The sequence below is a fragment of the Myxocyprinus asiaticus genome, chromosome 2 (assembly GCF_019703515.2).
Source record: "Myxocyprinus asiaticus isolate MX2 ecotype Aquarium Trade chromosome 2, UBuf_Myxa_2, whole genome shotgun sequence".
NCBI classification, from domain to species: Eukaryota; Metazoa; Chordata; class Actinopteri; order Cypriniformes; family Catostomidae; genus Myxocyprinus; species Myxocyprinus asiaticus.
This window is the reverse complement of record NC_059345.1, coordinates 21,560,294-21,587,417: the sequence shown is the minus strand read 5'-3', so window position 1 is coordinate 21,587,417 and position 27,124 is coordinate 21,560,294. Positions and strand designations below refer to the sequence as shown.

Sequence of the window (27,124 nt, the reverse complement as noted above, 5' to 3'; positions counted from 1 at the left end):
AAAAGTACTGTAAATGGAGACTGAGGCTGTCAGTTCCAGAGATTCTGCCTAACATCTTCCTTTGGGTTCCGCAGAAGAAAGAATGTCAAGCGGTTATGGAACATGTGAAAATAATGACAGAATTTTCATTTTTGGGTGAGTTATCCCATAAAGGATAAGGACTTTTTTCTTTACCTTAATTAGGGAGTGGGAGTGTGGTGGGTGGTTGTCTTTCTTCCAAATACCAACATACTCCATAACATTACAAAACAATACAAGAGCCAGACATGATTGTCTCATTTTGACTGTATATATACGGTCATGTATTTGTTCTTTATGGACATCTTTACACTACAAACTGTTGGCGGCTTTGATCTGTTAATTTAGGAATTTAGTTTAAGTTTAAGAAACTAGTTAACACGTTAATTTTGAGTGTCACAAAACTAAGTTAAATTGTGTTTTTAGTAATTTTGTATCATGAAATATTTGTTTTTACTCAAACACAATGCCAACACAAAATTCATCACTAAAATGTTTTATGGTTCTTGGTTTATTTAAGATAAATCTAGATATACCAAACACATTCTAAACTCTACTGAAGAGAACATTAATTTGCTATTGTTAAAACTTGCAGCTGCAGTAAGGCTGATATGTTTTGCTTTTGCATAGGTGTATGTATAGAATATCAGTATAAGAAATCAAAATGAAGTACAGCAGATATTGCATTTTTCTTCAGTAAGAGTAGCAAGAAAATGCCAGCTGACTCTGAGACACAGGAGAAAGACAGGCAGTGTGAGCTAGAGAAGGTAAACCACCTATCACACATACACTTGAGTTCATTGTACATCTCTGTATGTGTACTAACTAAAGCTATCTTTACACTGCAAAGGTTGCACAGAAGCTGAATCTCAAGTGGCATTTAGGTGTATTTACACAGACTGTTTAATGCTGCTCAGACTGTAAATGGCATAAATGCATTTACACAGCAAGAATGATTGCATAAATAATGCAATTAGATTAATGTTTTAAATATAAAATTATGAATACAGAAATATGAAATTAATAAAAATCTGAAAGTATGCTTTTAAATGTTAAACTAAATTATAAAATATATGCTATATCATGACAACAACAAAGTTTAAGGCTGCTCTGATTTTATTTACACAGAACCAAAGCAGCATTAGAACTGCCTTTATTACTAGTGGGCTAAGGAGGGTCAGAGCAGACATAATTTAGTTTGGCTTTTATGCGGCAATGTGTCTTAACACAGAATTTAGATCAGGCACAGAGCAGCCTTAACTCGGCTGCATGAAAACACTTTAATTTTTCCACACTCTCATAACATTGAGATGTTACATGGAGCTTCATTAAAAAAAGTTAAGACTTTTTTTTTTTAAAGTAAGGCAAAGTAACACAAGGCTTACTTTCTCAAGCTGTTTGAAAAACCTGGATGAAAAGTTTCACGTTGAATGGGGAAAAATAGTTTAACCCAGTGGCTTATCAATGAACACTTCAGAGAACACACATTGCAATTGATCTTCCATACAATTAAAATGAATGGTGACAATCCAGCAATTTGAATGTGATGTCTTCCCAGATCTCGATGCATAATGGAATATTAAAGTGTCCAGTCGATCCACATTTCAGAATCTCGCCAGAAATAGTAGGTCATTCGGGTATTTCTTGCTTCCTGTTTTATGAATACTGAGGATTCAGACATACCCTCCATTGGCATACTATTTTTGGCATAATACTGTATATAGTAGGGAAGTAGATATTCGGACATTCGGAAGGAGCGAGAGTCATTCACGACCAGAACAAGTCTAATGATTCTTTATTAACTTTGCGTGTCTACAATTGTGACTTCAGCACTGCGGAGTGTTTAAGCATCATAAGCTTTTCCCCACAAATGACAACAAAGCACATCTATCATATTGTGTACTGCTGAGCATGACTTTTAATCAAGATATGTAAAAAAAGACAACAATCCTAGCCTAAAAAATAAGAATGAGTTTCAAGTATGTGTGGTCTTCACTCACTTTTATTCTTAATTCATCTGGCCCTTTTTCTTGTTGAATGAGATTGCCGAACTGAACAAAACAACATGCCTCCTCCTCTAGTTTAGCCAGTAAGCTCATTCTGTTCATGAACGAGTGTATCAGTACATTCAGTTTGTTTATGAATGAGATGTCTCGACTCATTCAGAATCAAATGACAACTGGTTCAGTGAAGGAGTGTATTCGTTCAGTGGGTTGAACCAATTATATACTCACAGCCAACACTCGAATGCTATTGGCTCGAGCTATAGTCAGAGTTTAAACACCATAACCATTTTCGCCTCAAATGACAAGAAAGCAGGCCTTATTTTTCCTGAACTGAACTAACGACATGCCTCCTCTCGTTCAGTCAGTCAGCAGACCCTCTTTCATGAATGAGATGACTGAGTGATTCATTAATTTAGTTCACGAGCAAGTATACCAGTAAATTCATTTCGTTCATGAACGAGAGTCACATTTCGTTCAGACTCAAACCATCGACTCGACTGGTTCAGTGAAGGGACATATTCGTTCAGCAGGTGAAACAAAAGATATGCTCCTTTACAGCCCACATTCGAATGCTATTGGCTCATGCTATAGTCAGTCTTTAAAGGCGAGAATAGCCACCAAAGCAGTCTCGCGCTTCAAAATAGAGCTCATTGGCTTTGTAAGGGAGAGACATCAGTGAACGAGAAATATGAGTCAGTGTATGAAGGTGAACACGAATGATTCAGTGGCAGCGGGGGCATGGTCGAGCGCCCGTCCGGAGAGAAAGCGGTAAGGGCGCTTACACCTGAGTTAATTATGTCTAACACCTGTCTCTAATTCCAGTGAGCGTGGTGAGAGCGGCATATAAACAGCCACGCCACCGCCAGAAGACAGAGAGAGAGCGAGTCAGAACACAAGCTTGGTGTGTCTGCTGCCAAAAAAAGAAAGACTGACTCACTGTGTGGCCGTGAGGCCTGATTGTTACTTTAGTTTGATTTTGCGGTGTGGCCGTGGGGCCCGTGTTTTTGTTTAAATAAACCAGCCTGTTTTTGAAGACCTGTGTTCCGGGCCCTCCTTTCCATTGAAGTATCTCACAGATTCGTAAACCTAAAGGATTTGTTAAAAAAAGACTGATTCATACACGAACGAAACATCACTAGTTTCTATGCTGCCTTGTAAGAAAATTGTTTAAACCTTGTAAACAGTTCAGTACCAGAAGGCAAGACCTTGGTCAGAGAGGTGGAATAGCTTGTTCCTTGTGCTTTCTGAACACTGGTTGTAATTTAAAAGATGGGGTCAGCTACTCAAGTAAAAGATTGGAGACCCAAACATCTGTGGTGCAAAGCAAATCTTCTAGTTCTATCATAACAAATTAAGACCACTGTCATAAATAATAACCAGCAGGCCCACTACACTGAAGGCCCACTATCTCTCTCTTATATACAGACTCCGAGATGGTAAAATCTTAAAAACTGCAGCATTTGGGTGAATGTGAGACACCTTAGGGTGTAACCCACTGAGAACACTGTGTTTTGTTTGGTTGACTGCACATTATTTTCCACAAAATCTCTAGAGCCCTTTGCTGTCTGAAAAAGGCAAAACTGATTGACTGTATCCTATAGGGAAGGCAGAGGAAGAATGTTGTTGCTTAGCTTGCTGGGGAAATAAATGTTTCTACAACAGAATAAAGTATTCCTCCCACCAAATCTGTTACATTCAACTTCAAAAGTCCAGCATTTGCTACACTGTTAACATCATTCAACATCACAGCATTATGAGTTATGCTATCGTTTACAGTGAAAAACTATGAAGCAGACACTACATTCTACTGCGACATGATGATGAAACACTATTGCAAAGTTTCACAGCATCAAGAGAAGCGTCAGCCTAAACCTAAGTGCAATATAAAACTCCCGATGACTCTGAGAGAGCTCCTTTCAAATGGATTCTGTAGCCTCTGTCATTTGGCAGTAAATTGCTATCACTTTGAAGAAGAAACTCTGTCATCACACCGTAAAATGCTGTTCTTTTTGGCAGAAGGGCAGTAATCACAGCCTAGCTATGGCACCTTCATTTAGTAGTGTGGCGGTATCACTTCCATTGCGCACAGGAGAGAAAGAGAGCAGGTACAGTATTGTGCAGAGAGGTTGAGATGGCTAGGTGGGTTAAGTGGAGCCAGGGATGGTAGAAATGAGGGGCAGAGAAAATGCTTTAAAGCTGAGAGACACAAAGAAGGGAGGACAGTAAATAAAACATAGGCTTAAAGTGTTGTCTGTATTTGAAACTGTATAGAAAGAAAGACCTGAACTGAAACTGATAGCTGACTGTATACAGCTGACTCCCGAGCTGACCGATGAGTGCAAGAAAAGCTCATGCACTGGTAACAGCTGAGGTGTCAGTAGAAGTAGCAGCAGTTTAACTGCTAGCCATTGGTGCAGCAGTAACAGCGGCCGTAATGCTGATGTTGTATTTGTGGCAGCAGAAATGCAGTAATGGTTGTGGTAGTAATGCAGACATCTATAGTAAACTGGTAAAGGAAGCAGTAGTAGTAGCAGCAATTGTAATAGTCATATTAGCCTGTTTAAAATACCAGCACTGCTGTTCACCATCATATGTTGTTCTGAGGGTGGCACCCAGCATGGGATGCTATTTTGCAAGTGTCCCCACTAGGATTCTTAAAGGATTAGTTCACCCAAAAATGAAAATTCTGTCATCAATTACTCACCCTCATGCCATCCCAGATGGGTATGACTTTCTTTCTTCTGCAGAACACAAATTAAGATTTTTAGATGAATATCTCAGCTCTGTAGGTCCATACAATGCAAGTGAATGGGTGCCAACATTTTGATGCTTCAAAAAGCACATAAAGGCAGCATAAAAGTAATCCATAAGACTCAAGAGGTTAAATCTATTTCTTCAGAAGTGATATGATAGGTGTGGGTGAGAAACAGGGTCCATTTAATATTTAAGTCAATTTTTGCTAGAAAGTATTCTCCCTGCCCAGTAGGGGGCGTTGGCATGAAGAATGTGAATCACTAAAAACACAAGAAGAATGTGAAAGTTAAAGTGGAGAATGACTGAGCAGGGAGGAGAATTTATAGAAAACACTGACTACAGTATCGATCTGTTTCTCACCCACACCTATCAAATCGCTTCAGAAGACATTGATTAAACCACTGTGTCATATGGATTACTTTTACGCTGACCTCTGTGATTTTTGGAGCTTCAAGATTTTGGTACCCATTCACTTGCATTGTATGGACCTACAGAGCTGAGATATTCATCGACAAATCTTCATTTGTGTTCTGCTGAAGAAAGAAAGTCATACACATCTGGGATGGCATGAGGGTGAGTAAATTATGAGAGAATTTTCATTTTTGGTTGAACTAACCCTTTATCTAGCTTAATCAGCAAAGGTTCCTTGGTCAACAAACTTTGTCAGAAACACTATTCTGGTTGGCCAGCATTTTTTGCTGTTGAACAGCATGGCTTTGCTGATAAACCAGCACCAAACCAGCATAAGCCAACCTAAACTTGCATGGAAATTCATGCTGGTCTACGCTGGTCTTTTCAGCAAGATATTTAGTAGTAGTAGTAATGCAGACAACCATAGTTAAAGTGCTAGAGGAAGCAGCAATATTAGCAGTAATGGTCATATAATTAGTGGCAGTAGTACAGAGAAATATAGTAGGAATGCTAAAGTTTACAGTCATATTAACAATAATGGCACTGATTGTATTAGTAGAGGTAGTAATTAGTGTTTGACTGATATGAGTTTTTAAATGGCCAGTTTCAATATATAGAGAGCAGGGTGCGCCATTGCGGATGGCTGATACAATGGCCATATTTATAATACAATTAAATGATAGAAAATAAGTTATATATAAAAATCTAAAAGAAAACTTATTTTACCCAATATTTATTCAAAATTGGAAATGACACCTGAATGACCACTTTTGGTAATCAGCCAATTAGGAATGGCCAAATATCCACCAATAAATCAGTCTGGTCACTATATACTGTATTGATCTATACCTAGTATTAATACAGAGAAAACTGTTTTTGTAGAAATAGTTGTATTAGTAGTCGTAGAAGTGGTGGCTATAGTAATAATACAGAGTCTACTAGTAGCAGTACTAATAATAGTACTAATAATGTTGGTAATAGTAGTGGTAATGGTTGTAATAGTAGTTGTGGTGGTGATGATGGTATGAAATAGTACTAAGCAGAGTTTAAGCAGAAATAATTAACTGAAGAAGTTTAATTGTATTTGAAATTACTCTATATTCCGAGTTATGTTGTGTAAAGTAAAGGGTGCTGCTGTAATACAGAGGAACCACAGTGCAGTTATAACTGGAGTGTGTAAGGTACTGAGCACAATTCAGAAACTGTGATTCAATGCTGCTGTACTTGTGATGGAGCTGGGAGGTGTGCAGGTAGAGCTCCTTCCAGGCCAGGCAGCACTGGATACAGTCCTTCAGAATCTGTATGCTGGAGATCACGTAACCCTGGAAGATCCTGTCCAGAGAGATCGCTCTACAGCACAGATGGATGATCTCATTACTCATCTACAAAAAGACACACAAAGCACAGTGTCTTAATACCTCTAATAAAAAACAAAAATAACAACCATACATACAGGGGAAACTGCGGTTAGTTTTCACATTTCTTACTCCAATTTGTTTGTTTTTGACAGTCGATTTCTGCTTAGCCAAAAAAGTATTTTCCACAGTTTTTTCCAAGGAAAAAAGATAGTTCATTGAGCACATGCTAACCTTTTGTGATGTCCAAAAGTGGGGCATGTTGTCACACTATATGGGGTTAGCTGTCACAATGGAATCTGCCATTAAACCAGTGGCATAAGTTTCATGTGAACATTTGCTGGAACACGTTCCCCGTCACCCTCCCCATCACAACCACAAAAACAAAATCTATGCCTCTCAATAAATCTATTTTCCGCAAAATCTGAAAAGTGAAAAATGTATAAAGCACTGAACAATTAATTCAACAACAACAAATGAAAAAGGTAACATATAAAAATATCGAAACAACAAATATTGTAATTAATATACTGTACACATATATGGAATTGCCTGATAAAAATGTGACACCTGACTTTCATGAAAAATATCTTTGAACTCATTTAAACCTTTCGAAAAAATTTGCTTTCATAAAATATTTGACTCTTGCCTGAATGTACACTAGTGTCAAGGTCAGAAATTAAATGGGGGCTCAGAGCAAAAATGCCAGACAGTGACAAACATGCCCCTCAAAATATTGGGGCAACCCTGCAATGAATTCTTCTGTTTTTTATTTTTAACAGAACAAGAAATAGTTCTTAACAGTCTATTATAGTCCTAGTTATATATTATCAAATAAAAAAAAAGTTGATGTTGATTTAATTTTTAGGGTAAGAGGTTATAAATTCTCAATCCTGAGAATCTGTATTAATGAAATGATTAAATTGAAGTATTTGATATAAACGGATGAGACTGTCACGGAATACATCAGGAATGAGGACCCAATGAGGTAAAATAAAGACTTTATTTGATAAAACAATACAATCAGGGAAACCAAAACACTCAAAAGGGAGAGAAAAACTGAAAAGTAAAACAATAACAAACTTTACAACCGAAACAGGCTTGCTGCAGATTTCTTAAAATCAAATTTAAGACTTTAAGACCTTTTTCAAGACCTGAACAAATAAAAGTAATACCATATCCCCATACCAAAACAAACCAACACAATCTCAAAATAAATCATGTATCACAGACTCTTACTTAAACAGACATTCAACATGGCCTTAACATTGCTTATCATTAAAACAGGGTAGGATATATGCATGTTTAAAATACTTAAGACATGTTTTCCACATATATATATCACATTAAAATTGGTTTATGTACCATTACATAAATAAATACAAATTAGAGGTCGACCGATATTGGATTGTGCTGATTCGATAATGTGTTGAAAGAAAGGAAATTAATCTGCCAATAGTTTTTAAAGCCTACATGAAATGTTCTTAGTCTTTTAAAATACCAATAACAAGCTGAAATACAACGGGGACTCTTATTTTGAAATGTTTGCACTTCACTGCTTCCAGCTGCTCATTCAAACAGATAAGGAAAATGAAATGTGCACTCCTACAATAATCTAAAACATATTACAATATAAACAATTAAAATAAATACAAATATACAGTTATTAAAAAAATAATAATAATAAATATACACATTTAAAACTATAAGTCCCTATCCACTGCCCCTCCCCAAGAGCCCTCCAAAAATACCAAGTAACTGACCCACTTTTTTTCAAACAACTCAAGTTACCTAGCCTTCTATGTGACACCTCCTCAAATGCTGCCACCCTGCCCATCTCTGTGCACCACTCCTGTAATGAGGGTGCTCCAGCCGACTACCATCCCCTAAGGATGTCCTGTCTGCCAATCATAACACCGGCTAGGACCCAATTTTTTATGTGCTTATCCCCTGTATTAATGACTGCCCCATCGCCTAAAATACAGAGTCTGGGGCAAAATTTAATTTGAGTGCCCAATATGTCACACACAAAACTCTGAACCCTCAACCAAAATTCTTGGATCTTAACACACCACCAAAAAACATGGGTTGTGTCCCCATCTTCTGATTAGCATCGCCAGAAGGTGGGTGTGTCTTTAAGACAAAGCCTATACAATCTGGAGGGGGTCCAATAGAATCGATGTAAAATCTTAAATTGCATAAGGCTCACCCTTGCATCTCTAGATGTAGACTTGATGTTTTTTAGAATCCTAGCCCACACTCCCTCCTTCAATACCAAGTTTAAATCTTTCTCCCATAATCTCTTGAGAGAAGTTGAAGCGCCGTCCCCCACACTCTGAAGTAGCAGGGAGTAATACACTGATGCCTCATGACCTTTTCCAAAAGCAGTAATCACCACTCCCAGAGTATCTGCCGCTTTCGGGGGGGTGTATGCTACTCCCAAAAATAGTACCAAGCAGGTGGGGCAGCTGTAAATACCTAAAGAATTGAGACCTGGGAATCCCAAAATGTTAAACCATATTTTCAAAGGACCTCAACACTCCAACAGAAAGGGGACTTATTAATACAATACTTTGGGTTCAGCCATATGCTCGAAGCAACATTTAAATAAATGTCTGAATTAAACACTCTGGAAACTTTTGTCCATACAAAATTTTGCAAATGTGAGATAACGGGGTGTGACTTAACTTCTCCGGTTTGTTTGATAGAAAGGCTTTGCAATGGCAAAATAGGGGCAAGAACTTCCTGTTCAATACAAAACCACGGAAGGGCTCTCTCAGGCGGAAGCGACCAGTGAGCCAAATGTCTGAGACCGAATGCATAATAATAAATCAAAATCTTGGGTAGGCTTTGCCCACTTTTGTTAATTGGCCTATACAACTTACTGAATTGTAATTTGGGATGTTTCCCATTCCAAATGAAGGACTTCACTATGCTATCAAATTGCTTAAAATAAGAGAGGGGGATATCTATAGGGAGAGATTGTAGCAGGTAGTTGAATTTTGGAATACAATCTATTTTAATAACATTAAGCTTCCCAATCATAGATAAATGTAATGAAGCACACCTGCCCACATCACTCGAAAACCTTTTTACTAAAGGGTCAAAATTAACTAACTAAAATCATACAAGTTTGCTGGGAATAAAATACCCAAATACTTAATGCCCTGTTTGGGCCACTGGAAGGTGCCTGGCTGAAAAGCTGTTACCGGGCAGTACGCTGTCAGAGCCAAAGCTTCGGATTTAGACCAATTAACTCTATAATCTGAGAATTTAGAACAGGAATTAATAATTCTGTGGAGGAAAGGCATAGATCTGGTAGGGTTGGAGACGAATAATAAAATATAATCCACGTAAAGCAAAAGCTTATGCGCCACACCTCCCGCCACCACCCCTGGAAAATCATCCTCCTGTCTTATCGTGGCTTCTAATGGTTCCAGGGCAAGGAAGAACAATAATGGGGAAAGAGGGCAACCCTGCCGTGTGCCCCTATCCACAGTAAAATAATCTGAAATTAATCCATTTGTTTGTACCGCCGCTACCGTGTGTCTATAGAGTAACTTAATCCATCCAATAAAAGTATTCCTGATCCCGTACATTTCCAAAATCTTAAAAAGATAATGCCATTCTACCATATTGCCTTTTCGGCGTCAAGTGAGATGGCAGCGACCAGAGTCTGATCATTCGACACTGACCACAGGATATTGATAAAACACCTAATATTATCAGAAGAGCTACGGCCCCGAATAAACCACACCTGATCTATATGTATAAGAGATGTCATAACTTTACTTAATTGGTTAGTCAAAATTTGTGACAATATTTTAAGGTCCAGCTGGATCAGGGAAATTGGATAGTAACTCTTACACTCGCTCGGATCTTTGTCCTTTTAAGAATCAGACTGATTTGGGCTTGTGTCATGGTTGGCGGAAGCTTTCCATTCTTTAATGATTACGTATAAACTTCTAACAAAAGTGGAGCCAGTTCTGTAGCATAAGATCTAAAAAATTCAGCGGCAAAGCCCTCTGGCTCCAGAGCCTTGCCTGTAGGCAAGGCCTTAATTACCTCGCCAAGCTCCTCCAAGGTTATCTCAGAATCAAGAGAATTTTTTTGCTCAGTCGTCAGTTTAGGAAGTTCTAATGGTTACACAAAGTTTCTAATATCTTCATCAGTAGACGAAGCCGTGGAACTATAGAGATCAAGATATTCTTTAAAAGCTTTATTAATATCAATGGCCGAGGTAAATATTTCACCACCAGCAGATTTCACTGAGGGAATGGTAGAAAAAGTCTCTCTCTGATTTATATATCTAGCCAGAAGCTTCCTTGCTTTGTCCCCCGACTCAAAGTATGACTGTCTTGCCCTGAATAGCCAAAACTCCACCTTCCGTGACAAAATAGTTTTATATCTGTATTTCAGTCGGGTCAATTCTCTGAGGCCATTAGATGACATTCGGCACTTGAGCTCTGCCTTGTCACTTTTAATATTCCGTTTCAATTCCACGAGTTCTTGTGCTTAGGATTTTTTGGTGACTGAGGCATACTGTATGTTCCGGCCCATAAGAACCACCTTAAGTGCCTCCCAAGCCACGCCCACAGAGGATACTGAGGACCAGTTGGTCTCCATATAGAAATTGGTTTCAGCTTTTAGCATTTGTTGGAATTCAGGATTTTGCAAAAGGGATACATTAAAGCTGCAACTATATGATTTCTTTTTCTCCATATGTGGCAACACCTCTAACACACCAGGGTGTGATCTGAGACTAAAATGTTTCCAATTGAGCAATCAACAACAGATGTAAATGAGGGACTTATATATATATATATATATATATTAAAAAAAATCTATTCTACAGTAAATCTTATGGACTGATGAAAAAAATGTATAGTCCCTACCAGATGGGTTCAAAAGTCTCCAAATATCTGTAAGACCAAGATTTTTATACATCCTGTGAAGCGTCACTGTTGTTCTAGGAGGCTTGCACACTTTTGCTTCACTATGATCAAGGACTGAGTCCATCAAAAGACTACAGTCTCCTCCCAATATTATATCATGAGGGGTGCCAGCGGCTTGCAACATCCCTTCAAGATCTATAAAAAAGCCCTGATCATCGACGTGAGGTGCATAAATATTAGCCAAAATAAGACTTTGTCCCTGAATTTCAGCTAAAACAATAATGTAATTTCTCTTTACTCTGTCTGAGACAGTTGAATTGTAAATGTTTCCTTATCAGTGTAATGACTCCCTTGCTCTTACTCGAGCCAGCACTATAAAAAAATGCCCACCCCATATCTTCCCAAATTTTTCAGCTTCCTGTGGAGAAAGGTGCGTTTCTTGAAGAAACACTATATCATATTTCTTACGCTTAAGAAGAGAAATAACCTTCCTTCTTTTTATGGGGTGCCCCAACCCGTTCACATTCCACGTGGAGAGAGGCAATCCACTCATATTAACATTTGGCATTTTGCCATATAAGAAAATAGATTGTGTGTCAAAGACAAGATTATAAAGACCACATTCCAACATTAGTGCAACAATCAAAGCCCGAACATCCCCTAGAACAAAAAAAAAAAAAAAAAAAATTGAAAAGAAAAACGTGCACATTAAGCCCACGCACGACAGCGCCAACTGGCGTCCATCCCTCCAAACTCAAACATTCCATGTACGTCTACGAGAGCCCCTGCGACAATCTTGCCGTCGGATTGCTCAAGTGTTTCTATACAGATTTTGTGAGAAAGAATTACACAGCAAAAGATAATCTATAAAACAAACTCTAGCCAAAAAGCAGACTAAACACAAAGAGCATGTAGCTTCATCCATAAAATTGTCCTGAAGGTGTGTTATTCTACAAAATATTCTCAATTTGGCTGGGAATATCAGTGTTAAAGTGACCTTCCATTGATGTAAAAGTTTCTTGCATTCCTAGAATCGATCACATTTCTCTCGTCGAGTTTGCAAAGTCTGGGAACAAGAAAATGCTCTGGTTCTTCCAAAAAACCCTTCCTTTACACCTCGCCTCGTGTAACAAGATCTTTATCGGATATCACATTTCTATCTCAGAAATTTGGCCAGAATTGATCGGGGCCTATCTCCTTCCATGGATCGCTGAGCCAGAACCCTGTGAGCTTGCTCAATTTCCAGTTTATGGCCTGTTATGTCGAGCAGACTCGAAGGAGCCCATCCAGATATTTCACCATATTCTGACCCTCTTCGGCCTCAAGAATTCCGACAATACAGACGTTATTCCGTACAACTATAGTTCTCCATGTCCTCCAACTTCTCACAGACATGCTCCAAATCCACCATGGTTGCTAGCGGATTAGCAAATAATTCCCTCTCCGATGACTCCAGATAATCGATTTCTCAACATCACCCACCCTCGTGACCACATCAGTAAACTTTGCCTCTATGGCAGTGATCGACTGACGTATCACAGCAAGATCCTCCAAGTCAGCAATGACCTTCATCAGCATTGCCGACATATTCAGCATCTCTCGCTGCATTTCCCGTACCTCTCCAACCAAATCGACTCCCTGGCTTGCGGCCTACTCAGGGTGTCAGTTTGAGCACAAAAGTGTCTTTTAATGTCTCCAGAGCCCGAGGATTTTGAATTCTCTGACATATTGTCCTCCTAGAACTGTTATGGAACTGAGTGTATCGAATCTCACGGTTTATATCATAAAAAGTATTAAAACTAGCAAAGTGCGCAGAGCTCGCCATTCACACATCCGATCCTTGCATGGCGTCACCCATTTTAAGACTTTTTAATGATCCGCGGGAACCCTGTGAAAGACAAAATGACAACCCGGACTGGAGACTGTGCAAACAAAACACTGACTGAACAAGGGAATCAAAACGATCCAACAAACACAAGAGGAAAGGGAGTGCAATATATACAGGTAGAGCACATGAGGAACAAGTGAAGACAAATAACATAATGAGAACTAGGCTAGAGGGTGAGGCCAGAGGTAATGAGGAGGCATGCACATGTACAACACAAACATACACAGAAAGAAAACAGACAAAGAACAGAGGGCAGCCAGCATGGGCCCATGACAGAGACACAGTTTGTGTTTTATTTGGTTAGAAAACCTCAAAAAAGGTATAAAGAAAAAAATACCCTGAAAATCAAATCTATGGGGCAAATATTGCCCCTTAATGTCAAGTTAATTTCCAAAACTGGTTAGTGTGGTTATGATTATGTTTGGTTATGTACACACATACACACACACACACACACACACACACATTGTTACTCCTACCATTTCGAGGACTCTCCATAGACAAAATGATTTTTATACTGTACAAACTATATATTTTAACCCCTAACAGTACACCTACCCCTAAATCTAACCCTCAAAGAAACCTTTTCGCATTTTTACATTTTCAAAAAACATTTAGTTTTTTTTTTTAAGCTGTTTGAATTACAGGGACACTAGGGGTGTCCTCAAACCATATTTATAGCATAATACCCTCATAATTACTAGTTTGTAACCTAAAAAAAAATTTCCTTGTAAACCACAAAAACCAACTCACACACACACATGGTGCGGTTCAGGGCTTCCGTATATATTTACTGCATAGCTGAATGTTCACTCTCATAACTGTGAAGATCTGCACATGAATGTTTGATGAGAGAACAGAATTTACTGTATTTAAGCAAGCACAGACAAGTGTGTGCAGTAATGTGCTCTAAGTACAGACTTGGCTATGAATCACACAGGCTTTGCTCCTGTAGAAACCCAGGCTTTTGTGTCCGGTGTCACTCACATTTACAAAAATGTTGGTGTACAAAACAAGCAAAAAAAAACCAACAATTTTTTTTTTAAATATGAAGAAAAGGTAACAAAGAGGAGAAGAAAGCTTAATTATTGGGGATGAAGCATATAGTGGAGGATGTGATATGACACACTCTCTTTCATTTCTCTGATCAGTGGTTTAATCCGACAAAAGTACACCAGACACGGCGCTGAAACATGTGGGTGTGTAATAGACAGAAGAGAGAGAGAAAGTAACAAAGAAAGAAAGACAGAAGCTGAACATGTGTATGTGTGTGGAAAATATAAAGAGAATATACAGTACTGTGCAAAAGTCTTAGGCACATAAGATGTTTTACAAAAACATTTGTCTTAAGATGGTTATTTATTTCTTAAATTTTAGTGTGTCAATAGGAAATATACATTTTAGACTCTCAACCATTCCTTTTGCTAATTGAATAGAATAGAAGAACAGGGAGCCCTGCAACAGATGGCACTGGCTCACTGAGCCCACCACTGAACATCGAGTCAGTCTGGGATTACATGAAGAGACAGAAGCAATCGAGACAATAGATAAAAGAACTGTGGCGAATTCTCCAAGAAGGATGTAACATCCTATCTACCAACAGCTAAGAAAAACTGTGTCCAGGTGTACCTAAGAGAATTGGGGCTGTTTTGAAGGCAAAGATGGTCACACCAAATATTGATTTAGCTTTTTTATGTTTACTGGACTTTGAAGTTAACTGATAAATGAAAACTATCTATGGCATTATTTTTGAAGACATTCTCACTATGCAACATTTTTCACAAGTGCCTAAAACTTTTGCACAGTACTGTATGTCTATGAGAAAAAAACATGGAAGAGCGAAAGAAAGAAGCAAAAGTATGTGTGTATGTGTGCACGCCATGCTGCAGTAATGTGTACTACACCCTGATTACAGTGCCTGGCAAATTCCATTTTAATGAAGCAGGCACAAAACAAGAGAAAATTAAATTGATATGTAAATGACTCAAATTTCTCATTTAAGCAAAAGGTTAAGAGAGCCACAGAATTTAATAGCTTATTTTTATTTTTTATTTTTTTGTTTATTCTCTTCTTTTAAGAGAAAAAAAGAACCCTCTATAAATTAAGACAACACATGTCCCAATGTCTGCGTCTCAAGAGATTTCTAAGGCCTTGTTCAATCAGACACTTTTTTTCCCCTTTCTGTCATTGCACCTCTTGAAAATCAGCATGCAGAGGCACATCTTACCTTTGGTGCAGAAAGAAAACAAGTAACGGTCATTCTTTGGGGAGCTGAAAGTAAGGTTTGGTGGATGTAAAAAGGTAAGAATAGATGACAGGCGTTGAGCTTTAAAAAAAAAAAAAAAAAAAAAAACAGCAGATGGTGTTTCATATCAGGCAACAGCAGAGGAAAGTAGACAGCTTGTGGAGCCACAAATCTCATGTACAAAATAAAAATTAGGAATACTGGCAACAATTACAAATTATTCTATTGAAGGTCTCATGCCCTCTTTTTTATTTTTTGGGTATTAAACAGAACAACAAACTGAAGTCAAAAGTCCATGCCCTGCAGACAAAGCTGATTGGAAAATGATATTAAGCCCAATGTAGGCTCTACAAGTTCAGAGAAATAGGACAGAGGGAAAAAACAAGTCAAAAACAAATAAAGAAATGCTGAAGCCCTGAGGGAGAGGCAAGGGAAGGTGGTTGTGAAGCACACAAACATAGCACAAATACACACAAACACACACATCGTGACTCAAATGCACTTTCATTGGAAATTATTAGCTGGAAACCTCCGACTGGAAACTAAACCAGGAAAGCAAGTTCTGCTCCATCACTTTCTACACCCTCTCTTTCTCTCCTTCCTCACTGCAAGCACAATAAAATGTTGCCCTACTGAAATAATCAGTTTTCTCATGTTATCTTATGCAGTGGAAGGGAGATATACTCTAAAGCAGTGTTTCTCAACTGGTGGGTCGCAGGTCTATTCGGACTGGGTCGCGGACAGCAGGGAAAGAACAATGCCATGGTTCTCCCACTGAAGATATTTCGGCGGCCACCCAAGTGATAGCCTATTTAGGACTGCCGAGGCAGATTTAATGGATAATGATAATCTCGCAATCAGCTAAAGGCTTCTAATCTGCACTTTCGCACGAGCGTAACAGAACCAGCTTGCGATCATGATCTGCTCTTCTCTCTGGCGCGCGTGTGCAACAACCGGGCTTCCCTCGATATTGCGGAGCACAGACCTCAAAACTGATGTGACCAATTTAAATTCTAGTGAGACTTTTCTAGTTTAAAGCGTTACGGAGGAAGTCAAGTCGAACCTCTCAAACAGTAGGCAGCCCTGACATGGCAAACAGCACTGAGGAGGAAAAGAGCAACACTGTACTATGCGCCAGTTATTTTTTTTTCCATTATACAACATCACCTTTACTAAATTGTTTCACGTAAAAGTAACCGTTATATTTTGACAAAACGTTATAGTTTCATATTAAATAAAGGTAGAATCTATTAGACCTCATTTTATATCAACAGTGGCAGTTGTAAAGTTTTAAGATGTATTTCAGCTAGTATTTATTTTTTCATAAATACTATCATTTGTTATTATTATTACTATTATTTAAGACTAGCTACACTGACCTAACCATGGCAATGAGGAGCCTTTCCTCCTGTGTAATATGTATGTTTTGTTTGAATTATGTTTGAAATTAGAAAACAAACGTGATAATAATGGGCTCATATAAGTAAATATGCTCTTCAATTTTTAAAAGGGGGGAGAGAAAACTTCCTGTTGCTTTTGTTGTTGACGTCAACAACAAAAATAATGTCACTTGATGCATGTCCTTGTACTTGAAAACCATGAACAAAACTATGCAACATAAAAGGAAATGCGACCCAAGATACATTAAATACAGGTTAAGTTTTTACTATAGTGGGTGGCCACTTGATTTCCAATGTAAAATCTGGGTCCTGAAGCAAACCAGTTGAGAACCACTGCTCTAAAGCATGTGAGCAAAACCTTAGTCTGAAAAGGAGTGCAATATAAGGGCCCATTTCATGTTCATTAAACAAGCCACTGTTAACACGCTACTGTGCACAGCCTCTTTAATGAAGAGTGCAGGTTGAATTTATGGACCATTTATACTGTATGCATATGGATGTTGATAGAATTCACTGTAACACTCTGATTTGAGAACAGTTTCCTCAATTTCTTCTAAAATGTTGCATTTTGAATTTGGTTAGGGTAAGTTGGTATCCCTTCAGTCCTATATGAGCGTATAGGCTAAATCTGTGAACCAAGTTGAAAGATCCAAGTCAGTGAGTATAAATAGAGCTTAGCGGGCATATAATCACAATATATTCATGCCACTATGGAACTGCCATGAGAGAAAAGGCAAAATTATCAAATTCATAAAATATCCACAGAGAGAGCTTATATCAGTGGCTAGAATCTTTCACTCAGGCTAATAGAAATTAAATTTTCCACCAGTATTTTAAGGGAAAAAATGAAAAGTGGAAAAGGTTATTTTTCCTTGCAGATGAAAACTTCTAACTTCCCTTCAAAAATCATTTTAGCGGCACTGGAGCAGTGTTTGTAGCACAAGCATTCACATAACACAACAGAACTGTTCACATCAGATAGTCAATGTATCTGACAGGGTAAAAACACGGTTCAGAGAGCTCGCTTGACTGAACTGCAGGCATTTGACCAGGGTAAGAGAGTACGAAGAAGTGGTGTGGCTAAACAAATACGCATTTCCAACAGACTTGTGCTGCCTTCAAGTGGACCTTGGAAGCTCCTATTGTGCCTCAGAGTAGAGGTCTGCATGGGCCTTAAAATGAAACCCAACCTGTACCTGGCCCGAATGATACCATCAGATTTTAAGCCCGAACCCGACCCCAATATCGCTCACTATCTAATTTCTTCTCCTAGCAAGTACTGTTGCAATAGGCTGTATTTTATGTAAGCATATAGGCAACATTCGTAACAATATTGAAACAGTAAACATACACAGTTTTAACAAGGAACGGCAGACCCTCAGTACACTAGAGCAGAAGGGGAAAAAACACTGCCTTACCATTTATGCGCTGAAACTTCACTTGGTGCAGAACAATCTGGAATAATAAGAAACAATGCAACAGTCCCCTCTATGCAGCCTGAACTTGTTCAGAACGTTGAATCTTTGTGACAACTGCGCTAAAACAATCTAGACGCAGAACAAAGAATGAAACAGAGCACAGGTGTCTCAACATGCATTTTGAAAATTTGAAGTTCTTTTTAACTTGACACAGTGTTTAAACATTGCCGGTCCTGCACCAAGAAAGAAAAAGCGAGACGCGGTGCAAATGTCAAAGTCATCCGTCCAGCATGTGTTTACATAGGAAAACAATGGGAACACAGAACAGATGCGTGCAAAAAACACATTCGGTGTGAACGGCCCCTAACTTGTCATTTTGCGCGTCTGTGAGTGGAAGCGTGTGCGCGAAACAAGTTCGGTAAGCCTGTTTATTTTTTCATTAATCACAAACCCGAACCCGAAGTCCTACTTGAAAAACTGATCTGAACCCGGCCCGAAACCCGTAGGGTTCTCGGGTCCCACCTGGCCTGGGTCGGGTTGCAGACCTCTACCTCAGAGTTGAGCATTCGTTATTATGACATGTCACGCATTCAAGTAGGAAACAAAATACGGAAGACGCCACACTTAAATACACAGTGAACAATGGCAAAAGCTCTTTTTTCTGTTGTAACTGTGAAGAAGCATAACTGAACACACCTGATTCACCTTTACACGATCTATACTGTATGACTAATTAATGCATGTTATCTAACAAATTATTAGTTTATTTCGTTAAAGGGTGAGTCATTTGTTGACTGTCATATATAACATTAATATTACTGAAATAAAGCATTGAAATTGTAAAATCTTTCATGTCAACATGCCTCTTCCAACATCAAACTTGGCAACTCGGTTATCAACTAGAATTCTGAGTTTCCCCACTTGTAAATACGACTCTGCTTGGTCATTTATGTGCTTTGAACTTGTAATTATGATATTTCCGACTCCACTTGAAGGGCACATAACACCCTGGGTACACCAGGCATGTCTATTGATGTGATGCAATGGGTTGAGGCTGTCTACACTGGAAGCATTAAAGTGAACATTCTAAAAGACGGACTAATCAGCTGTGAGCTTGAACAGACATCAGCAATGGTAAAATGTTTGAATAACCTGTATACTACTTTTTTTTTTACGGAAATCCACTGTTTTAAGCATTTACTTATTATATAATTACTGTTGTAATGTTATTGTTGCTAAAACTGTGAAAACATGTGGTTAGAAACAACAGATTATTTAAATTAGTGGACCAGAGACCTGAATCATCATGAGCTGGCTTTAATGCAACAATTTTTTCTTTCTTCCTTATACAGAAAACAAAAGGATGTTTCAAAAAATATTGCAGTCTATCTTTTCAATAAAATAGCAGTTCATAGATATTCCCTTTGAAGGTATAGTTCACCCAAAACATTAAATTCAGTCAATATTTACTCACCCCCGTGGGGCCCTGTACCCATTTGACTTTCTTTCTTTTCCTTAACAAAAAGGGAGAAGTTTTGAAAAACAATTGTGCTCAGTGATGCCATATATTGGCAGTTTATGGTGACCACCTCTTTAATCTTCAAAAAGGACGCAAAAGTATAATTCAGAAGACTAATGAATTATTGTATGCAACTCATGCCTTGTTCTGAAGGCATACAATAAGGTTTGGTCAGAAACAAACTGAAATTGAATGCATTATTTAGTGAAAATCTTCAACTCAAGAGCAACAGAATACACAGCCTCCGCTCACGAGATAGGACGTTCAAGTGAAAACTAATTTTGTTTGTCTAAAAAAGGTCTGCCACAGCGGTAATAACAACCAGGGCTTGACATTAACACCCACCTACCCGCCAAATGCGGGTAGAAATCAGCAGTGGGGGATAACTCCATCACCCTTACTAGCCACTTTGGTGGGTGGCCACAGCCCAATCAAATTTAATTGTGAATAAGGCATGCTTTCACGTGAACCGCCACAGTGCACATCAACATGCTCCAGAGAGCTCTGGGACATTCTAGTCAGGCTTTACTCGATATCGCGGCGGCTGGCAGAGACCACAAAACTTATGTGACCCATTTTAATTCTGAGAGTCTTCTACTTTAAAGCACTATATTGAGGAAGTCGAACCTCTCGAACTGACAAAGAGACAACAGTGTGCAATACATCAACATCGATTACAAGGTGTTTAAAATACACCTCATCATCCAAACTAAAATGTTTTACTGAAGTAACACTAACTGGTAATTGGTATATAAACATTAAATCGATTAGGGTGACTCTATAAGACTACATTTTTATTATTAATAATTATTCTATCAACATTCACTCACCTTTATCCTGACCCAAACCTACAGGACTTGAAAAAAATATTAATTCATTTTTCTATTTATTTAAAAAGTTGCAATGAAAGTGAATGGTGACTGAGTTTAATCTACCTAACATCTCCTTTTGTACTCCATGAAATTATTAACTGTGAAAGTTGTAGTTAAAGTAATGTGGAACCATCCATGGTCTGGCCTGTGCTTATGGCCTTATTATTACAAATGCCACTGTTAAATAAATGGAAGAACAATGGTAAACTTTCATATAGGCAAATATAATTTAGAATGGTTAAAGGTGTTAAAATCTGGACTTCCATGGAAAAATTATTGACTCCAGTTTTCCTCCTGTTTTATCCTACTCCTGGTCTAACTGGTAATGTTTAAATTCAGATATTCTAAGAGATGACTTAAATCATTAGGCTTGTGTCCTGCGGAACTCATCATTCTTGTTAAAAAAAATGTCCAAAACAAATGCATGCAGTTTCGGTCTCCTGTCAGTTTTATTACTTTTTGTGGTTCAGGGGATTTTGGCTAGTGAAAATGCTGACTTTGTGAAAGTGACTTTGGAATACCACTAGCCACAGTGACAGCTTAGCTGGGATATGTGAAAAAAAGAATTTCACTATATATGTGCAAATGTGTGATAAATAAATAAAATTATTATTACAAGCATTTCTATGCCCAGCCTTATTTTATTTGAACCGGAGTACGTAATCAGCAATCAAACAGAGAGATGGAAGAGGCTGATGCAGTCACACGCACACACTCAGAAGCTACAGTCAGACAAAGTGTACAGAAGACTACAGTGTTTTGGAGGTTTTATTTACCCAAATTGAACTGGAAGAACCATAGAGAAATGCAGAGGGAGTGGGAATGTGTGTATGTGACAAAATCTGACTGAAGAGATCGAGACCTCCAATCAAGTAGTTTTTAACTGGCTAGTGAGGCTCCATGCGCAACGTCGCAAATAGAAACCAAGTGATCAATAGAATGTCCTGTCACTTGTTGCAGCTAGTTAGGACAAAAACTCAGATTAACATAAAAAAAAAAATATATACCTTTTAATCGCACGTCGTTTGCATCTGGTTAGAACATGGTGTGACTGTGGCTGCCTTTAGCCTCTTTAAATCTCTCTCAGTTTGATTTCTGAGTACTCCGGTTCAAACAAATAAGGCTGGGCAAAGTGATTTTCCTCTTTGACTTCAAACTCTTCAGACGTGTTTGGAGCGTCTGTTCCCTGGTTTGTGTGCAACCGTGTTGTGTTCTGTTGTTACTATCGCCTTGGCAGTTCTAAATTAGATATAAAAAAAATGAGTTTTCGCTTGAATGGCCCATCTCGCGTGTGGGGGCTGCGTGAACTTCTGCTCTCGTATACTCTCATGAACGTGCACAGGAGATCCAACGGTTGGTGAAGATTTTCACTTAATACATTAGATTTCTCACCAAACCTAATTGTATGCCTTCAGAACAAGGCATTAGTTGCATACAATAATTTATTCGATTTCTTTTGCATCCTTTTTGAAGATTAAAGATTTGGTGACCATAAACATCACTGAGCACAACATATTTTCAAAATTCTCCCTTGAATTGTCATGTATGGGGGAGTATCCCATAAAAAAAAAAAAAAAAAAAAGGAAAGAGAGTTCATGAGAGAAGCTCATTTACAGTGGCATGCATGTTTATGCGAGAACTTGCGTTGTTTTAGCGCTAAACAATGCAAGTTGTCGTGTGATCATGCAAGCCACTGTGAATGAGCTTCTCTCATAGCGCTTATGAACATACAAAAGACGGCAAGATTTTCAGTGAAAAAAAATAAATCTTACAATTTGGTTTCTTTCTTGTATGCCTTCAGAAGAATATGATACATGTGTCGCATGCAGTGTTTTATATTTATTATTTTATTATTTTTATTTTTTTAAGCTTTATAGTGAGTCACTATCAACTCTTGTATTGTATTGACATACTGGAATATTCATTAAAACATCTCCTTTTGTGTTCCCAATAAAAGAAACAGTCATGCAGGTTTGTAATGACATGACTGTGAGTAAGTGATGACAAAATGTTTATTTTCCACTGAAATATTCCTTTAAGTTTGAACAAAAGGAAACTTTTAAACAGAAAGATTCTACAGGGATGAACTCTGTTGTACTCATTCTGCCTCTGCAGGTCAAAGGTGCAAATATGACCTACAACTGCAGACTCAATGCGGGCATTTTAGTTTGTGCTCAAACTTACCCCTGAAGAAACAATTAGAGCAAATATTTTTGTAGCATTCCGATCCACCTTGAAGTGTTTTCAAAGAAGAGAATGAAAGAGAGAAAAAAGAAATATGAAAATGGATAAAAAAAAATAAAAAAAACGAAAGAAACAAAGTGGCAGTGGTACCATGTGATTCCAGTAGAGAAAGGGTCAGAGAGTAGTTACAGAATGTTAAACGTTTCCCTGATGCTTTCAAGGAGCGAGGGATGGAAATGAAAAGCAAGTGAAGTGATGCGAGCTGGAGGCATTCCGATGCAAGGCCCTGCTCCTCTGATCTGAAGAACATGTGTTACATGTGCTACACATGCTGCTGATGGCTTATCTGTGCCACGGAGCCAACAGCAATACAAACTTTGATGTGCTGGAAGCAAGGGGTAGTGTGGAGATCTAGTATGACTGTACAGGTTTGTGGGTTCCCCTGGGAGAAAATTTGTGTGAGTGAATTGGTTTAGAGAAAACCTGAGCATGCAAGCTCAGCTGATTCATGCAAAACTATGTGGGATGTGATTGATCTGTCAGACCAAGACAGAAGAAGGGGGTGACTGGTTGAGCATAACAATGAAAAATTTAGTGGATCAATCTTCAATGTAACAGCATTGAAAACCAATTTAATCATGTCATGTCATATACTGCCGTGCAAAGGCAAAAGGCCGTAACTTCGTTTTTGCTCGAAAATGAGTTATTGATATTTTTGAGACATTCAAGACCTCCTTTATAGTATCTTGAGTGAATTTCATTGTTTTTTCGAGAAAATAATGGGTTGTCTTAACAGTAACTTCCAAAAGCCCAGGAGAAACCAAGGCATAACTCAGTAACTCCAATTACTGCTCTTTGACTTTGTTTTGGAACGCTCAAATTGAGTTAGGGTACTCTGCCTTTGTTTAGCCGTGCGTCAAAATGAAGTTACTGTGCCAGCATGGAGTTACTGTACTCTGCCTTTGTTTTTACATTAAAGTTTGCCGCGTTTAAATTACGATGTAGCCTGTGTACTGTCATACATCTGTCATTGAAGCAATCTGACACACACGATACCTGAATAAAAGTGTAGTAAACAAATATTGTTGAGTGTTTTTACTAAGCGTTTAAGGACGGCCTCTCGAGGGAATGGCTTTGAAACGCCGACATCAAGGTCAAGGTAAGAAACTGTGTAACACAAAAGATGCATTAGACAAACGAATTAGATAGATCGATCGCAATCTACGTCATTTAGCTAGCTAGCAGCCTATAGCATAAATAGGCTACTCGGCTAGCCAATGAATAGGCTACCAAACTGCTCCATATAACAAAGCACTGTAAACAAGCAAAGATAACTTGCCAGCAATAAGTAATTGTAAATATTCTCAAAGTTTTTTTTCCCATAATGCAGATTATTTCAATCAGTGTCAGCCTGTCAGTGACAGTCTGGGGCTGCCCACTAGTTGCACGAGTGTGGACTCGAATGCCATGACAGCGTAGCATGATCACACAAAATCAGTAGTAACAGTTCACAATTAAATCTATCCTACCTTTTCTAGTAACCCGATAAAATCCATGGCAATGAACGTCATCGCATATGTTTAATCCACAACAATCCACAAGCATTCTGATTTCAGAGCATTATTCCTACTTGCTGGCGTTCACATCAATCCACAAGTCGATCTTTTAGGCTAGGCTACTTTCATTCAATTCGATGTAAAAAGCACTTAGGCTAACTTATGTCTTGTATCCTTTTACGTTAGTGATCACTGCATAAATTGGTTTCAAAATGGTATCCAACCACATGTATAACTTTTTGTCTGGATGTAAGTTACGGTCAGATTCAGAAAAACAATTAATAGTCACATTACTCTATATTATAGCCTATGAGATTGGCCAATCCAATCCACCAGTCAGAGAGCTGTGCATTGGAGCATGGTAGCTAAACTTAACCCTTGATTAACCAGCTGTGGCACTACCTTGTAGGCCTGTGGCTGTGCCCAATTTGTTAAAATAGACATTGATTAATCAAATAGCCTAAAACAAATGTGTGATGGACCTTACAATATTATTTCCTACGTGTATTGGATATATATATAAAATATGATTTCCTATTCTTATTTCCTTCCGTGCCTTATTATTATCATCATCATTATCATCATCATTATTTGCTCTATTCCTTTCAGTTCATTGTGGCGATATTCCTTGTGGTCCAGAAGCACCGAAAAAAAAAAAAAAAAGATAGTTCTGGACAGTGGTAGGCATTTCCCCAACTTGATAACATTGACATTAATTAATCAAATATTGTTCAAATATTTCAAGTTTCCCATGCATGTCTCCAATTTGTTCTGTTCATTCCAGTTACTTGTGGGGATATTGATTGTGATCCAGCACCCAAATCAAAAACATGGACTGTTCTTGATAGTTGTCTGGATATTAGTTTCCCGGCGTTTGATTCCGATGAGCTGTTCTGCAGCACACCTGACACCACCCTTGTTGCTCTTATGGAGTTTCCCCTCACTCCAGCTACAGGACCACTGCCAGCACCAGAGCCCACACTCGCTCCAGTCACAGCACCACTGCCAGCACCAGAGCCCACCCTCGCTCCAGTCACCGCACCACTGCCAGCACCAGAGCCCACCCTCACTCCAGCCACAGCTCTACTACCAGCACCAGAGCCCACCCTCGCTCCAGCCACAGCTCTACTACCAGCACCAGAGCCCACCCTCGCTCCAGCCACAGCTTTACTACCAGAGCCCACCCTCACTCCAGCCAAAGCCCCACCAATGAGAGATCTGTGTGGCCAGAAATGCAGAAGAAAATGCACAGACAAATTTAATGAGGAGAGGCGTAAGGAGATCTGGAACAGGTACTGGGACATGGAATACACAGACAGACGTGCATTCATGTTCCACAGTGTCAGCCAGCTACCAACAGCAAAATTGTGTGTGGATGGAAAAACAAGTCGGCGTAGCAGGTCCCTTGTTTACAGGCTAAAGAATGAAGATCAGGTCCCACAGCAGGTCTGTAAAACTTTCTTTTTGGCCACTTTGGGGTACCACCCGGCAAATGACAGCCTGGTCCTCTCTGTGATGGGGAAGGAGATAGGAAATGAGGTGATCCCAAGAGACCAAAGAGGAAGACATTCACCGGCCAACAAACTGGACATGCAGCCTGTATATGACCATATTGAATCCTTCCACCCTTCAGTCAGCCACTATTGAAGGGAGTATGACCCACTACCTCCCTAGCGACATTAACATCATGCTCATGTATGCTGATTATTTGGAAAAAGGCAACAGCTGCTCCTATGAAAGCTACCGCAAAGCTGTGAAGTATAAGAAAATCAGCTTTGCAAAGCTTGAAGAGGAGGAATGTGGAGTGCCTACTGCAGGATCACCACATGAAAAATGACCATGATGGGGATGGCCATGTCATGGACTGCTTGCAGTGCCAGAGGTGGCATGGGCATAAGGAGTCTGCCGTGCAGAGCAGGATGACATACCAGGCTGATGCGGAGAATGACTGGCCAGAGGACACATCAGTGAGGAGTGTGGACCTTCAAAAAGTAATCATGTTGCCTCATATGCCTGGTCTGAAAACATCAATCTTCACAAAACGTATCGTGGCATTCCATGAGACCTTTGCCTCTGTAGGCAAGAAGAAAAAAAAAACAACAAAAAAAACACCATCTCTGTGGCCTGTAATGAGGGCACGGCAGGGCGAAGTGCAGCAGAGATCACCTCGGCCTATGTGACTGCACTAGAGAAAGAAAGGGACATATGCCACAGCATCTTCTGGGTGGACAAAACAAGAATTGGTGCCTGCTATTCTCCCTGGTCTGCCTTGTTAATGGTGATACCACCTCTATGGAGGATGTCACTCTATAATACTTTGAGAAGGGACACACTTTCATGAGTGCTGACAGTTTTCACCATAGTGTCGAGCAGGAGATGAGAAATCATCCTGGAGGAGTGGTGTATGACTTTGAGGATTTTGTGAGTGTTGTGTCAAGCTCAAATTCCAGGAAGGTGGAAGTGGTCTAAATGAAGAATGCTAATGTGCTGAATTGGAAGGATGGCCACTCCAGTGTTAAGACCAAGAAGGCACCAAAGTTGGGCAAGATGTCAGTGATTCAGCTGCGACGTGGCTCCAGGAGCCTGTTCTTCAAACAAACCCA

General features: G+C 39.0%; 1 protein-coding gene across 1 annotated transcript in view; it reads right to left on the bottom strand.

Annotated features, from left to right (window-relative positions):
- The window catches only part of dnah2 (dynein, axonemal, heavy chain 2), a 299,507-nt gene that overhangs the window by 255,462 nt on the left and 16,921 nt on the right, over positions 1–27,124 (bottom strand). Inside the window, exon 8 of the mRNA XM_051722679.1 lies at positions 6,414–6,571. Coding sequence (XP_051578639.1) covers positions 6,414–6,571 — 158 coding nt within the window. The remainder of the gene's footprint in view (positions 1–6,413; positions 6,572–27,124) is intronic.